Genomic DNA, 16,481 nt, shown 5'->3' on the forward strand with positions numbered 1-16,481 from the left:
GCCAACAGACCTAACTCCCCCCAGGAGGGACTTTACCTGCCCCCCACCGTGTCCCCGTGGCTCTGGAGCTGCTGTGCTGTGTCCTGGCTCCAGTTCGGCTCCATTCTCACCCTGCCGGGGGGGGGGGGGTGTGAGGGTGGCAGCTGGGTCCCTTTTTAATTGGGTGCTATTTTTAATTGGGATTGGTGCCGGGAGGGTATGGGAGGGGGGGCAGGGGAGGAGGCACAGCAGGTGGAAATTAACAGGAGAAACGGGAAGCGAGTCCCCAGTGCCCAACGCGGTGCCCACCCTGGCCCCAGGGGTGACAGAGACACAGAGGCACAGGGAGTGGCACACACTGGACCCCAGACCCCACCATCCAGCATGACCCCACCGGGGTGCAGAGAGGGGTTGGGGTCTGCCGAGGTGTTGGGGTGCCCAGCACACCCAGGGGGAAGCAGTGGGGTGCACCAGCAGCTTTGCCCACAGGAGCACCCCAGGAGGATACATGGGTCCCAGGGCTCCACACAGGGCCCACAGTTCCCTGGGGGTGTTCCCAGGATGGATCATCCCCTCTGACCTGTGCTTCCAGGGATCCAGGCACCCCAACACCTCCCAGGCTCCCAGACCCCAAGGAGTGCTAGCCTGTCCCTCGGGATGGATCATCCCCTCTGACCACCCCAGTGCTCTGGGCACCCCAACATCTCACAGACTCCCAGACCCCTCTGCCCCCCTGGAGAAGCCAGGATGTACCCCCAAACAGTGCCTCCCAAAGCTCAGCATCCCATGTCTCCTCTCCCAGAGGTGCTTTTGGGGGGAGGTTATGCCCCAGTTTGCTACTGGTGTTACTGGTTTGCCTGGGGCTGTGGGATGACACACTACAGGGGTCTGCAGCCTCATCCCTAATTAGTGCCCGGCGCTAATTCGGTTTAGGGGTTTTTCCATCACCCTCTGGTGGCATCATCATCACCCAAAGCCCCCGAGGGGTCCCCACAAACCCCAAGGGTCCCAGCAGCAGCCCCCATGAACAGGGATCCCCCTGCCTGAGCCCACTACAGGGACTGGGACAGCTCCCAGAGGACAGAGGTCGAGTTCCCCCCGTGCCGGATTTAACTGTTTTATTCCTAAATAATCAGCTCCAGTACAAGGTACAAAATCTCCCTCCTCCCTGTGCACCCCCGGAAAAAGGGGGGGCCAGGAGCATGGCCAAGGACCAGCTCCCAAACCCCCAGTCAAGGCCTCGAATTCCAGTGGAGGAAGAGTTCAGGCACCGAGCTTGGGGTTCCCATCCTGGAAAGAGGGGGGAGTAGGATTCTCCACAGACCCCCAGAACATCTGGAGGTGCCAGGAGCCCCCCCAAGTCCTCCCAACATGCCTGAAGATGCTGGGAGCCCCCAGAGACACTCAGCACACCTGGAGGTGCCAGCTTACCCCGAAGCCCCCAACAAACCACCCTGAAGATGCTGAGAGCCCACGAGACCCCCCAACACGCAGGGACGTGCCGGGAGCCCCCCAGGGCCCCACAACATGCACGGAGGTCCCAGGAGCCCCCAGAGCACTCCCCACAGCACATCTGGAGGTGCCATGAGCTCCCCAATCCCCCCGCATTCCTGAAGGTGCTGTAAGACCCCGAATGTCCCCTCCAACATGCTGGAGGTGCCGGCAGCCTAGAAGCCCCCCCTCTACATGCTTGGAGATGCCCCAAAACCCCAAAGCCCCTCCTCCCCAGCATGCCAGGAAGTGCCAGGAGCACCCCCAAACCCCTCTGTGTGCCCGGGGGTGCAGGCAGATCCCCAAGACCCCCATTCCCCTGCCCCTGGGGGTCTGCTGGGGGTGGGGGGTCCCATGGGATGAAGGCAGTTCTGTTGGGCCATAAAAGAGATAGGGAGCAGGGATGGGGGGCCAAGGGGGAGTGCAGTGGGAGGGTCCCCAGGGCTGGGGAGCAGGCACAGGGCCCCCATTTTCCTCTGCCCCCCCCCAAAAGCTGAAGGGCACTTTGGCTTTGCCACCCATGGGGACAACACTGGTGTCCCTCGAGGGCTTTGAAGTGACCAGACAACCCCCAACTTCCCACCCTGGGGGGGCCCAGTGTGTCCCCACTATCCCCAGACGGGGGTCCAGCAGTGGGGAGTCCCCCCGAGCCCGGAGTGGGGGTGCACGTGCACGGGCGTGCGGGACAGGGACACAGACTGTGTTGGAAGTGGGGGGACAAGGAAAGGAGCCCCCAGGGGGGGGCAGGTCAGGCTGTCCTCACTGGGGGAACAAGGAGAGGAGCCTCCAGGGGGATCAGGTCAGGCTGTCCTCGTCGCTGCCCTCGCCACGGTCCTCCTTGCTCTCGGCCAGGGAGCTCTCATCGATGTTTTCCAGGGAATCTGCATGCTGCAGGGAGAGCTCGGAGAGCGCCAGGGCCGGGAGCCGGCTCTGCTCGGGGAACAGCCAGGGCTTGAAGTGGGGGTCGTGCTTCTGCTTCCACTCGGGGTACTTGAGGCACGCCTTGTACATCTTCTTCATCGCCTGGGAGGAAGGGCGAGATGGGCACGGGGACCCCTCATCCCCACACTGGACACCCCCCCCACACACAGTGCAACCAACTCACCTTGGGGGCCAGGAACTGGGAGGATTTGTTCACCACCCACTTTGGTAAAGAACCTGGAGAGAAGGGAGGGGGGAGGCTGGGAGTGGGACCCCCAGCACCCCCCCAGGTGCCTGAAAGCCAGGACCCTCACACACATGGGACCCCCCAGGCACCCTCACTGGGGACACACAGCTGGAGAGGGGACAGGGTTCAACTCAAACTGCTCTCTGCTCTCACAGAGGTCAAAACCAACAATTTCGGCATCTTGGGCACCTCTTCAGCCCCCAGAATAAAAGATTTCAAAAAAACAGGCCCAAAACGCTTCCTCCTGGCATTGCTCCACGCTCTGCATCTGGCTCCCACTGCAACCTGAGATGCTCCTCCAAGCCCACCCTGAGCCCCCCCGAGCCCCACCCTGAACCCCCATTAAGCTTCCACTGAGCCCACCCTGAATCCCCCTGATCTCCACTTGAGACCCACCCTGAGGTCCCACTGAGCTCCAGCTGAACCCCCATTGAGCCCCCCGAACCCACCCTGAGCCCCCACTGAGCTCCCCATGAGCTTCCCCAAGACCCCACTGAGCCCCCCCGGGCACACACTGAGAGACTGCCCCCCAGGGACACAAGGGCAGGACTGGGGGGTACTGAGTCCTGGGGCACAGACAGGGGGGTCCCCCCCTTACCTTTGGGGTCCACCTGCGCCAGGTAGGTGATGGTGCAGCTCTTGGCGCCCGTGCCCTCGATCAGGTATCCCGTCTGGATGGAGACTGCTCGCACCATGTCCTTGCGGGGGGGGTATTTCTGTGGTGGGGCACAACGGGGGCACACGAGTCAGTGGCAGGGCAGGTGAGGCACAGCAGGCACCAGTCACAGGCAGGGCTGTCATGACCCCCCACAGCTGCCCCCAACCCCCTCCAACCCACCCGCCCGCAAGCTCTGAGTGAGCCCCAGCCCCAGCCCAGCCCCACAGGAGCACTGGTGCCCCCCTAAACTCACAGGGTGCTTGACGGAGTAGTTCATGATGATGTAGTCGGAGCCCATGGGCAGCCAGGAGCGGAGCGTGACCACGTCCCGGTTCTTCAGGGGCTTGGGACACCTCCCTGGGGACAGCACACGCTCCAGAAGTGAGACACCCCCCTCCTAGTGCAGGGTCCCCTCCTGCCCCCCAAATCCCCCCCAGACCGGTACCCGGGCTCATCCATGCCATGCCAGGCCCCACGGATCCCCCGGGTGCCAAACCCAGGGGTGCTGTGGTGGCAGCCCCGGGGCTCAGCCCTCCCCAGGGACCCCCAGCCCCTCCTCACAGGCGTAGTAGCCCACGTCAGAGTTGGCCGTCAGCCTGCCGATGTCGAAGGTCTCGATGACGTTGGTGTCCCATTTCTTGCGGTACTCGATGTCGTGCAGCACGTCGTAGAGCGTCTCCGCCGGCACGTCCCGGCACTCCATCCTGCACTGCAAGGCAGGGGCTGTGAGACACCTCCCAGGGGGGCCCTGGGGGCAAACGGTGCCCATGGGGACCCCTGGGCAGGAGGGTGGCTGTGGGGACCCCCAGGTGGGAAGGTGGCTGTGGGGACCCCCGGGTGGCAGGGTCTCCTCTTAGATTCCCAAAAAAAACCAATGCAACCCCCCCTCCAAGAAGACCTGGACCCCAACAAGCAGCTCTGCCCTGTCTGGCCCAGTTTGCCACCCAGAGGCACCCCATAGCCCAGGCACACAGGGCCAGCAGCACCTCGAGGCAGCGTGGCACTGAGCCCTGGGTGCTGGGGGTTCCTTCTGGAGGGCCACCTTCCCATCTGCCCCCCATCCCCTTCATCATGGGGCTCCCCCCAGAGCTGCATCCCTGCAGGGGGGAGCCAGGGGGAGCCCGTGTGTGGGGCTGTGCCTGGTGCTGTGGGGCAGCATGGGTCACACTAGGTGGGGGGAGCAGAGTGGGAAGCACCACCCGAGGTCAGGAGCTGCTCCGTAACCATGGCAGCCAGATCCAGGGAAGGCGAGGAGACAAGGAGAAGGTGCGAGCGGCAGAGATGCCATCTGCCGAGGGCGCCAGAGCCGAGCATGGGGCAGGGAGAGCAGCCAGCGGCTGTCCCTGGGGATGCCACCGGCTCCTGGTTATCCCCAGGGATGGCACCAACCCCTCCTGCCCCCCAGGCCCTGGGGTTCAGGATTTAGGGGTGGAGCTGCCACCCCAGCACTCGCTGACCAACCTGGGAAGGGGCACAGCAACAACCAGCAATGGGGAACATCCCCATGTGGCCCCTTAGTGGGATACGGACATGGAGCCTGCCCCCTCAACCCCAGAGACCCATCCCTGCCCCATGGAACTCAACCCTAACTCCACAGTGCTTATCCTCAATTCCAGAGACCTACCCTGCCCCACAGAGCCCATCTCCAGCCCCCCCATTCACCCAAAAACTCAGCCAGGGACACCCTTGCAGGGTGGTTTTGGGGAGTGCCCCCCAGGTGACATGTTTGGAGAGCCCCTGCTCCCAGGTGCACCCAGGAAGATCCCGGTACCGTGCCCAGGTGGATGTGGGAGCAGGCTCTGCACTGCTCCCAGTTATTCCCAGTGCAGAGCAGTGAGCCTGGTCCAGCTGGTAGAGCAGGACCTGCCTCAGGTGACTCATGTCCCAGGGTGCCAAGGGGGTCGCAGCAGGAGAGGGGACAGTGCCACCCGGGAAGGGAAGCGCCCAGAGCCACGCGCACGCCCCAGCCCTGAGTCAATATTGACTGACGGGGCAAGGGAGAAGGAGGGGGAGGAGGAGGAGGAAGGGCAATGAAGTCCCCAGGGCTGAGGTTATGCCAGCCCGAGGCAACAGCCAACGGGCATCAGACTGTGTGGAACAGGAGAATATCCAAGGGGGAGACCCAGCCCTCTGCCTGGGGGGTCCCCAGGCAGCTCCACCAACACTCCAGACCCTCCCACTGCATCCCAAGGGTTTGTAGGGACACCATCTCCCCTGGGGGAACTCAGATCCCCCAGCAGCAGCTCAGTGCCCCAAGGGGTGGGACGGGGGTCCTGGCTGGGGTCCCCCAACATGTAGCCAGTCCCAAGGCCACCAAATCCCAGCCCTGAGGCCATTGAATGTCCCGGTGATGAATCAGCCGTGGCACCAACTTGTTCCCAGACTCCAGGAAACAGGTTAGACGGGACTTGCATCCCTAATGGAAGAGGGAGGAGGGGCAGGGGGGCTGCAGCCTCAAAGCAGGGCAAGACCTTCAGGTTCCACTTAATTAGGCGAGTAATCCGTAAGGAATCCAGCAGGAATCCAGGAGCAATCCAGGAAAAATCCAGGAGGAATCCTGGGAGAAATCAGCTCCTGGGGGGCTGTGGAGAACCCCCAGCACCCACACAGAGACCCTCAGCATGGGGGGCAAACCCCTTGGCTGCACCTCACCATGCCACGTCAGCAATGCCACATGTGCCCATCCCATCAAAGTCCAGCAGGAGCATCCCATCCTGGGTAGGATGGTGGGTCCGGGTGCTGCTGGGGGCCACAGCGTGGGGAAAAGGACTGTTACCCCCCCCCCCAGGTCCCCAATACTCAGTGGTACACGCATGCCATCAACACATGAACACCCAGCAGGATCTTTCCAAGCAGGATCCAGCCAGAAGGGTGTGGAAAGGGGCAGGACCTGGCTCAGGGACCCCTGCAGGCAAGGGACAGCTCGTGGTGCCATGGCAGGAGCAGCTGTGCCAGGACATCCTGGAGTGGGCTGGGTCCCTGCCGCGCCGACGTGGCACACCAGGATTGTGGGATGGGCAGGGGACACACCCGAGCGTCCCACTGGGAGATGTTTTGGGACGCAGCAACCCCAAGAGCAAGCAGCAGGGCTGGGGAACATGGGGGATTTGGTGGGGGGAGCAGTGGAGAGTCAGGATGCACTACCCTACAGAGCCATGCCCATGCCCAGACACCACAGCGATGGATGCTCAGTGTCCCGCAAACCACGGGTCCCCACCTCTGTGGGGGTGGGGCAGGGCAGCATCGGCACCAGGGAGTCCCCACACCCCAGGGACCACCCCCCCTCCTCGGGGTTCACCACTCCCCCCGGGGCACGGCAGGGACCGGCAGCCCCAACATCTCCAATGTGCTGCGGGGGGAGCAGCCCGGCGGCTCTGCGGCGGCACCGGGCACAGCCGATGCCAGTGCCCGAGGGACAGATCCCGCCGCCACCGCCGGCGCCGAGCGCTCGCCTGGCTGCTGCAGAGCGCTGTGTGAACAGCGGGAGCAGCGGGAGCAGCGGGAGCAGTGTGAGCAGCCTGAGCAATGTGAGCAGTGTGAGCAGCCTGAGCAATGTGAGCAGTGTGAGCAGTCTGAGCAATGTGAGCAGTGTGAGCAGTGTGAGCAGTGTGAGCAGTGTGAGCAGTGTGAGCAGTGTGAGCAGTGTGAGCAGTGTGAGCAGTGTGAGCAGTGTGAGCAGTGTGAGCAGCAGGAGCAGTGTGAGCAGCAGGAGCAGTGTGAGCAGAGTGAGCAGTGTGAGCAGTGTGAGCAGAGTGAGCAGTGTGAGCAGTGTGAGCAGAGTGAGCAGTGTGAGCAGAGTGAGCAGAGTGAGCAGTGTGAGCAGTGTGAGCAGAGTGAGCAGTGTGAGCAGTGTGAGCAGAGTGAGCAGTGTGAGCAGAGTGAGCAGTGTGAGCAGTGTGAGCAGAGTGAGCAGTGTGAGCAGTGTGAGCAGTGTGAGCAGAGTGAGCAGTGTGAGCAGTGTGAGCAGAGTGAGCAGTGTGAGCAGTGTGAGCAGTGTGAGCAGCGTGAACAGCAGGAGCAGTGTGAGCAGTGTGAGCAGAGTGAGCAGTGTGAGCAGTGTGAGCAGCGTGAGCAGAGTGAGCAGAGTGAGCAGAGTGAGCAGAGTGAGCAGTGTGAGCAGGGTGAACAGCAGGAGCAGTGTGAGCAGCAGGAGCAGTGTGAGCAGCGTGAGCAGAGTGAGCAGTGTGAGCAGTGTGAGCAGTCTGAGCAGCAGGAGCAGTGTGAGCAGTGTGAGCAGTGTGAGCAGCAGGAGCAGTGTGAGCAGTGTGAGCAGTCTGAGCAGCAGGAGCAGTGTGAGCAGCGTGAGCAGCAGGAGCAGTGTGAGCAGTGTGAGCAGTGTGAGCAGTGTGAGCAGTGTGAGCAGTGTGAGCAGTGTGAGCAGTGTGAGCAGCAGGAGCAGTGTGAGCAGTGTGAGCAGTCTGAGCAGCAGGAGCAGTGTGAGCAGTGTGAGCAGTGTGAGCAGCGTGAGCAGCGTGAGCAGTGTGAGCAGCAGGAGCAGTCTGAGCAGCAGGAGCAGTCTGAGCAGCAGGAGCAGTCTGAGCAGGCCGCACCGCCACCGTCACCGCCGCCACCCGGGCTCGGCGCCGCGGGGGGGGCTGTGCCAACCACCACGCCAGGACAGCCTCACGGAGGTGCCAAAGGGACAAGGACACCAGCCAGAGGCTCGAGCATGACATGGTGGCCCGTGGCCACCGGCAACACCATTCGGACACTGCTCCTGTCCCAAGTTGTCCCTTGGATTCCTGGTGTCCCTGCTTTGCCAGAGGGATGAGCCAGGATGAGCACGGACCAGCCTGTGCCAGCACACCAGCACCAAGGGGGAAGGGACCCGCTGGGGACACAGTGGGGACATGGGGGGACACAGGCGCCCTGGGTCAGGGGATGGACAATGGGAACAACCCCAGTGACAGTGGGCTGATGGCCACAGGCTCCAAGGAGTCCCCCAGCCCAGCCCTGGGGTGCAGCAAACGCTGGAGGTGGGTTCCTATGGGTAAAGTGGTGACAGGCAGCACCCGGGACCCATGGTCCCACACCCTGACGGTCTCTGTTTGTCCCTGTGTGAGTCCCCAGTCACCCCTCTGCAGCCTCCTTGTTCCCAGGGGTCCCTACTTGTGCCTGCTCATCCCACGGTGCCAGCTCAGCCCTGGGGCTGTGCTTGTTCTGGGGTCCCCACTCACCCTCAAAGTCCCCACCTGTCCTGGGGTGCCAGCTTACCCCTGGGACCTCACCTGTCCTGAGGTCCGTTTGCCATCAGGGGCCAGCTCGGCCAAGTCCCTGCTCGCCCCAGGGTGCTGCATCACTCGAGGGGGCCCATTATCCCCTTGGGTCCCCTGGGTGGTGCTTCACCCCCGAGTTCCCACTCACTGTGGGGTCCCTCCTCGCTGTAGAGTCCCCACTCGCCCCCCTCCAAGTCCAAAGGGCAGCATCACCCCAGGGTCTCCGTCGCCTCCAGGTGCCCCGCAGGGTCTCCGCGCTCCCCCCGCGCTCCCCCCGCGCCGCTGGGTACCGCGGTCCCGGGGGATGCCGAGGCGGTGAGGGGGGGGGTCTCCCCGTGTCCCAGGGGGTGCCGGGCGGGAGGTCTCACCTTGATCTTGTGGAGGGCGCGCTCGGGCTCCAGCAGCTGCACCCAGACCGCCACCCCGCCCTTGCTGTAGGTGAGACTCCAGCCGCGCTCCGACTCGCACTGCGCCCGGAACGCCCCGAAGTCCCGGTCGTCGGGGATCTGCACGCTGTCGCGACCCGACATGCCGCTGTCGTGCCCCGACATGGCCCCAGGACGCCCCCGCCCCGCCGGTGCCGGTGCCGGTGCCGCGGGAGGCGCCCGCCCCTACGGCGGCATCGCCGTGCGCGGGGCGCGATGGGACCGGCGGGGGCGGGACGGGGCGGCACCGGGGCGGGGGGACCGGAGGGGAGCGGGGGGGACCCGGCAGGGAGGGGAGCCGGTGGCGATCCTGGGGGAGCAGAGCGGGGACCGGGAGCAGCAGGAGGGAGGAGCCGGGGGGATCGGGGGGGGGGGGGGGATGGTGGGAGGGACACCGGGAGAACTATGGAGGAGGAGCCGGGGAGAAACCGGGAATGTCGGGGAGGAGACCGGGAGCACCGGGCGGGGGCAGCTGGGGAGGATCCCGGGGGCAGCCAGCGGGGGACCGGGAGCACCGGGAGGGGGGAACCGGGAGCAGGGTGGAAGGGCAGCCCGGGGAGGGGGCGACCGGGAGCAGCTGGGGGGCACAGATGCGGACAGGGACACCTGTACTGTGCACCAGGGAAGGTTTAGGTTGGGTGTTTGGGAAAATTTCTTCCCAGAAAGGGTTGTCCAGCCCTGGCACAGCTGCCCAGGGCAGTGGGCGAGTCCCCATCCCTGGAGGGATTTAACAGAGGTGGCATGTGGCACTTGGGGACATGGGTTAGTGGTGGCCCTTGGCAGTGCTGGGGGAATGGTTGGACTCGATGTTCTCAGAGGGCTTTTCCAACCCAAACGATGCCATGATTCCATGTGGGGCAGAAGGGGACACGGGTGCAGGAGAGAGACCCGCAGCCCCTCTCCAGGCAGCTCTGCTGTGACACTGTCACTGTGGTCCCATGCCCTGTCCCATGCAGCCCATGAGCATTGTCCATCCTTTGTGCCAGTGCCGGGCCCTGCTGTGGCATCCCCTCGGTGCCGTGGCAGGTGGGCATGCTGCCATTGGCAGTGCTGACTAGGATGTTATTTTTGGAAGAGCTCAGGCTTCCCATCCAGCTCTGAAAATGCTGCAGACTCAGGATTTCTTTCCCTCTGCTTGGGAACACCAAGGAATTCTCTCCCAGCTCCCCTGAATAACTGTGTAAAAGATGACGAAGCAGTGTGTCATGTGCCCAGACTGGCAAAGCCAAGCCCGTGCCGGCAGCAGGAAGGTGGTTGGCACCGAGCCCTTTACCCAGGGTGAGGCCTTTCCCAGGATGCAGTAACCGGAGGAGAAGGGCGGTACAGAGGTGTCACCATGCTCAGCACCCATGGGGACACAGAGACCTGGCATCAGTGGGCTCACCGTGCCACACCACTGCTCCTTCACCTGGGGAAAGGAGCCAAGGGAGCATCTGGTATCCTGTCCCACTGGAAGTGGAAACCCTGCTGCCAACCTCAGTGGGTGATGGCAAGGCTGGGGACAGGCAGGGCAGAGGACAAGGTGCTGTGGCTGGTGCAAGGGGACTCTCTCCCCCTGTCATCCTCTCCCTGCCCTTCCAGGCAGCTCCACTGTGAAAATCTGGGGTGTTCCCACCCTGTTCCCAGGGAAGTGGGAAGGTGGGTGCCGTCACCCTGCAGCCCCTCCCAGCTGCCAGCAGGAGCACCCACATCCCCAGCCAGCACGGCAGGAACTGGGGGGGGGGATGGACTGGGGGAACGGGGTAACTGGGCTGCAGGAGCCAGGGAGATGGGCTGGGGAGGGGAGTGGGGCTGGGGAACTGGGGGAACTGGGCTGCTGGAGCTGGAAGAACTGGACTGAGGAACCGGGCTTGAGGGAGCCAGCAGTCAGGCTGGGGGAACTGGGCTGGGGAACTGGGAGCACTGACCAGATGGAGCTGGTTGAACTGGGCTGGGGAACTGGGAAGCGCTGGGCTGATGGAGCTGGGGGAACTCAGCTGGGGAACTGGGAGCACTGGGCTGCCTGTGACAACTGTAGCCCTGCTGACCCCAGTCTGGGTGCAGAAATGCCCATTTCTGACGCCCCTCCAACTTCAGGGTCTTTTCATACACCCCGGCTCCCCTAAACCCCATCCCTTCTCTCCACTCCCAATCCTTATCCTTGCTCCACCATCCCGCATCTTCCAGCAGTGTGCAGTTAAATCAGGGATTCAATAATTCGAGCAACGAGCCCAACTCTTCTCAAAGAAAAAAAACATTTTTTTTTTCTTTTAATGAACTCCTTGGTTTTATTTTTCTCCCTAAAACGTACCTTCTCAGCAGCCCAGTTTAACCCAGGACACGGAGCTTGTGGGAGCCTGTGGAAGTAAAGGCGGAATGGCAAACCGGGCAAGCGGCAGCTGCGATAATGGAAGGAGTGGGGGGAAACGGGGGGACTGGGGGCGGAACGGGAACAGCCGGCGGCAAACCGCGGGCTAAGGGTCGGACCCGGCGATCCTTGCGGGTCCCTCCCGAGCGCGTGCCCGTGAGCGCGCACCTGTGACCGTGAGCGCGCGTGTCCCCGAGAGCGCGCCCGGCCCCGCCCCCGCCGCGCAGCGCCCCCTGCCGGGCCCCGCCGGCCGCTGCCCCGCTCCCGTAGCTGACGCCGCTTCCCCGGCATGCCCCGGGCGGGCGGACCCCGCCGCGACGCCCCCCGGGGGTTGTAGTCCGCTGTTGGCGACTACATCTCCCGGCATGCCTTGCGCGCCGCCCACGGCGCCGCACCGGAGCGCTGGCGGCCGCCATCTTGATCCGCCGGCTTCAGCGGCTGGGGGGAGGGGGGGTAAGGTGCGGGCGGCGCCGCGCGGCGCGGGCAGCGGGGGGGACCATGCTGACCTCTCTGGCGCTCCGCCCGCCGCCGCAGGGGCTGGCGCGGCTCCTCCGGGCGCGGCCGTGGCTGTCACCGTCACGGGCGGCCTATGGCGCGGCGGCGGTGGCTGCGGCCGAGGGGACCAGGCCGCGGCTGCTCCAGGCTTTGGCCGCCAGGGGGCGCCGCGAGCTCGCGCGGCCGCCGGGGCAGAGGCTGCAATGGCGGGTCACGGCCTGCAGGGGGCCGGAGGGGGCAGCGCGGGGGCGACCCCCGGCAGTGGGGCCCGGCCCGGGGGGCTCCCCCGGAGCCAGCGCGCCGGGCACAGCGGGGGCCCCCGCAGCACAGGGCCCTGCCCCGGGCCCGGCCCCCCTGCAGCTCCCCCGGCCGCCCCCCGCCGGCCTGGCCAGCACCAGCCGCCCCGTGCCGGGGCCGCGGCCCAGCCTCGTGCCGCCATCCCCCGGGGAGCCGACGCCGCGGCCCGGGGATGCGGAGCAGCGCTGCTGCATCGCGGGAGACCCCGGCGGGCATCAGAGCGGAGCCGGGAGCTGCCCCCCGGCAGCGGGGCTGCCCGCCCTCATCGCCGCGCTGGCCTACTGCTACCTGCGGGACCGCCTGTCCAAGGGTGACTATCGCTGCTGGGGGCGTGCGGGGCCCTGCCTGGCACGGAGCCTGCCTGCTGGCACTGACCTGGGGACCTTCTAGGGGAGGGGTTATCCGCGATGCTTCGGTGCCTGAAAGGCTGCAGGAGAGCTGGAGAGAGACTTTGGGCAAGGGCCTGGAGGGACAGGACAAGGGGGAATGGCTTCCCACTGTCATAGGGCAGGGTTAGATGAGATATTGGGAGGAAATAATTCCCTTTGAAGGTGGTGAGGCTCCAGCACAGGTTGCCCAGAGAAGCTGTGGCTGTCCCATCCCTGGAAATATTAAAAGCCAGGCTGGATGGGGCTTGGAGCAACGTGGGCTAGTGGAAGGTGTCCCTGCCCATGGCAGGGGGACTGGAACAAGATGAGCTTTAAGGTCCCTCCCTCCCCAAATCATGCCTTTTCCCGTCTCCTAGGGCTGGGTGCTGCCCTTCCCCTCTCTAGCCAGGAGATGTCATTCTGAGCCTGTGGTGGGAACTCGCTGGCCCTACTGTGGAAACCTCTATCTGAGGCTTTGACAGGCTGGGGTGACAGTGCACCCCACAGCCTCCTGTTCACCAGGTGTTGGGGCGAGGGGCTTGGGGGTAACCTGCACGCAGGAACCGCCCCGTGCTCACTGGGTGAGAGCTGTGAGCTCAGCCCCTGCACATTCCGGGGTAGGATGTCCATTTGTGTGTCTCCGTGCCAACCCCCTTTTCTCCCTGCATTTCAGAGGATGCTCTGCTGGAAGCTGCAAGGATCAACAACGTTTTGGAAGTCAACAGGTGAGCAGGGTTCAGAGCCATGTGAGAACACAGCGTGCCAAGGGCTGGGAAGGCAGGAAGCTCTGCCAGCACCTGGGGAAAGGAGGGGCTCGTCCTCTCCACCAGCTGTGCCTCGTCACTTGTTCTTGGGATAAAGCAGCAGGGCTGGCTGCTCCTAGCCCCTGTGGGGTGCTCACCTTGCTATCTCAGATCCAGAGCGGGTGTGGAGGGGCGGGGAGCACTGTTACCTGTGAAGTGGGAGGTGGGTTGCAGATCCTCGTGCCGAGAGAGGACGAAGTTTGAGGCCGTGCTGTGCAGCAGGTATGAACGTACCCCTCTGGGCCAGACCCTGCAGAGGCTCATTTGTGGGGATCTGTCTCTGAACAAACAGCCCTTGTGTGCCCCTCAGCCTGAGCCATGAGGTCTCCAGGGGCTTGTCCCCCACGAGGAGCATGGGAGAGAGCCCTGCCCAGCCAAGGAAGTCAGGGAGGTGAGTGGTTGGGTGACCAAAGGCATATCTGATAGGGAGTGGAGCATCTCCAGAGCTCCAGCCCATGGCCACAGGCCTCTTGTCACAGTTGGCTGTGCCTGCCCTGTTTGGGTGGTGCTGTGGCACCTTTCAGGAGTGTCTGGCAGCATCACGTTCCCTGAGATGGTAACAAATGAACCAGTTTCTCAGGCCCAGGGTGTGACCGGTCCCCAGGAGGTGTGTTCCTCCTGTGGCCAGACCTCTGGGGAGCGACTCAAAGGCTCCCTGGATGGTTTGTGAGCAGCAGTGCCCTGTCACTGACCGCTGGCTGCAGCCATTGTCAGGGACAAGGTCTGGGACTGTAGGAGGAAAACAGGTTTCCTGGTAAAGGGGAAGAGAAGTGTGAGAACCCTGGAGCTGCTTGTTGAGGAGAGCCTGGTCCTTCTGCCTAGCCTCTCTCAGAATCGCAGAGGTTTCCCAGGCCCCAGGTGCTGCTCTCAGCTAGTATGGAATTCAGATCTTTTGGCAGCCTGGCAGTTTGTGTAGGACGGGAAGAGGCATTGCTGCTCCCTTGTGTACACCACACACGTGTGTGTGTGTGTGTGTGTGTGTGTGTGTCTCAGGCTGAGATCTCCCACCCAGCACGGGCACCCAGGAGAGATGGCAGCTGCTGTCCCTGTGCAGAAGGGAAGGGAGGAGATGGAGAGGTGAGGAAAAGGAGAGGGAGGGGAGAGCCCTCCTGGCCTGCAGCCAGGGGATACTCCATCCAGTCTCCAGGATCTCAAATGAAGCAGCCTGGCTCTGCTGCACCCCAGGGCTGAGGTCTGGCCTAGATCAAGGGCCAAAGAGGATATTGGTGTGCAGCTAATTGGCACATGTGTTCTGCTGCTTGTAATTGCAGGAAGCTGCTGCTTAGGGTTGTCTGGGTGATTTGTGAGCCTGGTCAGGCAGAGCAGCAAGAGGACTGCTCTGTGCTCCCACTGGTCAGGGCAGGGCTGGTGGCTGTACACCCTGCTGCACACCCACAGCCTCCCCTTTGTTTCTGTGCTCTGTCACAGAATTACAGAATCGTTTGGGTTGGAAAAGCCCTCTGAGATCGTCAAGTCCAACCATTCCCCAGCACTGCCAAGGCCACCCCTGACCCATGTCCCCAAGTGCCACATTTACACGGCTGTTAAAACCCTCCAGGGGTGGGGACTCCCCCACTGTCCTGCACAGCTGTGCCAGGGCTGGACAACCTTTTCCATGAGGAAATTTTTCCGAATATCGAACCTACACTTCCTGTGGCACAACTTGAGGCTGCTTCCTCTCGTGCTGTGACTTGTTACCTGAGAGAACAGACTGACCCTTTACTGGCTACGTGCTCCTGTCAGGGAGGTGTGGAGAGCAAGAAGGTCCCCCCCAGCTCCCTCAGCCACTCCTCATCACACCTGTGCTCCAGACCCTTCCCCAGCTCCATTCCCTTCTCTGGACACACTCCAGCACCTCAGTGTCTGTCTTGCCGTGAGGGGCCTAGAACTGCACACAACATTTGAGTAGTGAGTCAGGCTTTGGTTACTTGGGACATCTGATCGTGGGAAGGCACTGTGGGGAGTGGGTGAGCCTTTACAGGAGCAGGCATCCTCTGTTGTACCTGTTGGAGCATTTTCTCTCACAGAATAACTCTGAGTGTTATGCCTGAGGCTCAAGGGACGCTTGAATGCTTTTTAGGGTGAGCATAGATGTCATGCCACTGGCTCACAGAGCATGATGGCCTCTGGCCTCCAGCCAGCATGTACCTTATCTCTGTCCTGAACAGCTGTGAGACATCTTCAGCAGTGATAGCAAGGGCAGGTTGGAGACAGGATTGGGAGATGATTTATAATTACATTTATTTCCATTGCTCCATGTTTGTATGATGCTGGGCCTGCATTTGACTGTGCGTATCTGAGTTGACAGACACCTGGGTTTTTAGGATAAACAGATGTTTTTCCTGTAAATGTCCCCTTTAATCTTTTCTTCTAAATGACCAAATCATCCAGGTCTGGGTTTCAGTGGAAGTTTTGTGACTGGTTATTGAGTTTGATTTGGCCCACGGCCCTGGGAACTCAGATACAGCAGCCTAGATTTCTTCATGTTGACTGTGAAGTATTGGGGGAGACTTGCATGTGCTGTGCTTTCCTGTACTGGATAACTGGAAAACTGCCCTTTTTTCATGCTTCTTGGTGTATTTTGGCCTCCCAGGACTGTTGGGGTTTGCACACTGAGTCATGGGCTGATATCTCTGCAGTCAGCACCCAGATGGCCACAGGAGACAGGAGACCTCATGCTTCTTCCCAAAACAGTTTTAAAGCCTTAACTGTCCCTGTCTCTGGAAGCAGACACCAGCACGCCTGGATGTGTGGGAGTTTGCGTGTGTTTGGAATACATCTGGGAACCATCACATGGTTAATTGCGGCTGGTGCAGGTTTATCAGCAGAGCTGAGTGTAGGGTAGTCTCAGCGAGCAGCTCTGGGTTTGGAGGAGAAGCAGTCCACCAGTGTTAATGTGGCCTGTACAACCATGGGAGCAATTATTCCCCTTCCCTCACAGCTCAGGAGCCAAGGAGCACCCAGGGAGATGTCAAGGCAGCAGGTTACAAACAGAGGCTGCACGCTGTCTTCCACAGCACATAAACTGTGACTCTCAGTGGATGTGAGGGAGTCTGACCCTTGAATTTGTATCTGTGCAGAGTGAGCTGAGCAGGTAACACATGCCACCTCCAGTGGAAGTGTATCGTCACAGGTTAGTGTATTATGCTCAAATCTGTCTGCAATCAGTGATGATGACTCATGTTCTTTTCCTGGCTGTCTGCTGCTGGCCACTGCCAGAGCCAGGCTAGCAGG

The 16,481-nt window shown here is 62.5% G+C and overlaps 2 protein-coding genes across 2 annotated transcripts in view; one reads left to right on the forward strand and one right to left on the reverse strand.

Annotated features, from left to right (window-relative positions):
- Positions 1–1,066: 1,066 nt before the first annotated feature.
- Positions 1,067–9,164, reverse strand: STARD10 (StAR related lipid transfer domain containing 10). The gene is made up of 6 exons (XM_032681188.1): positions 8,881–9,164; positions 3,858–4,005; positions 3,550–3,653; positions 3,237–3,354; positions 2,576–2,628; positions 1,067–2,493 (listed from the first exon to the last, which is right to left on the reverse strand). Exons 1-6 carry the CDS (start codon positions 9,061–9,063, stop codon positions 2,266–2,268), a joined length of 834 nt encoding a protein of 277 aa, XP_032537079.1. The 5' UTR covers positions 9,064–9,164; the 3' UTR covers positions 1,067–2,265.
- Positions 9,165–11,767: 2,603 nt separating this feature from the next.
- CLPB (caseinolytic mitochondrial matrix peptidase chaperone subunit B) overlaps positions 11,768–16,481 on the forward strand; it is a 53,217-nt gene continuing 48,503 nt past the window's right edge. The window contains exons 1-2 of the mRNA XM_032679293.1: positions 11,768–12,386; positions 13,118–13,169. Of these exons, the coding sequence (XP_032535184.1) occupies positions 11,783–12,386; positions 13,118–13,169 (656 nt within the window). The 5' untranslated portion in view covers positions 11,768–11,782. The remainder of the gene's footprint in view (positions 12,387–13,117; positions 13,170–16,481) is intronic.

The sequence above is a fragment of the Chiroxiphia lanceolata genome, chromosome 2 (genome assembly GCF_009829145.1).
Source record: "Chiroxiphia lanceolata isolate bChiLan1 chromosome 2, bChiLan1.pri, whole genome shotgun sequence".
NCBI classification, from domain to species: Eukaryota; Metazoa; Chordata; class Aves; order Passeriformes; family Pipridae; genus Chiroxiphia; species Chiroxiphia lanceolata.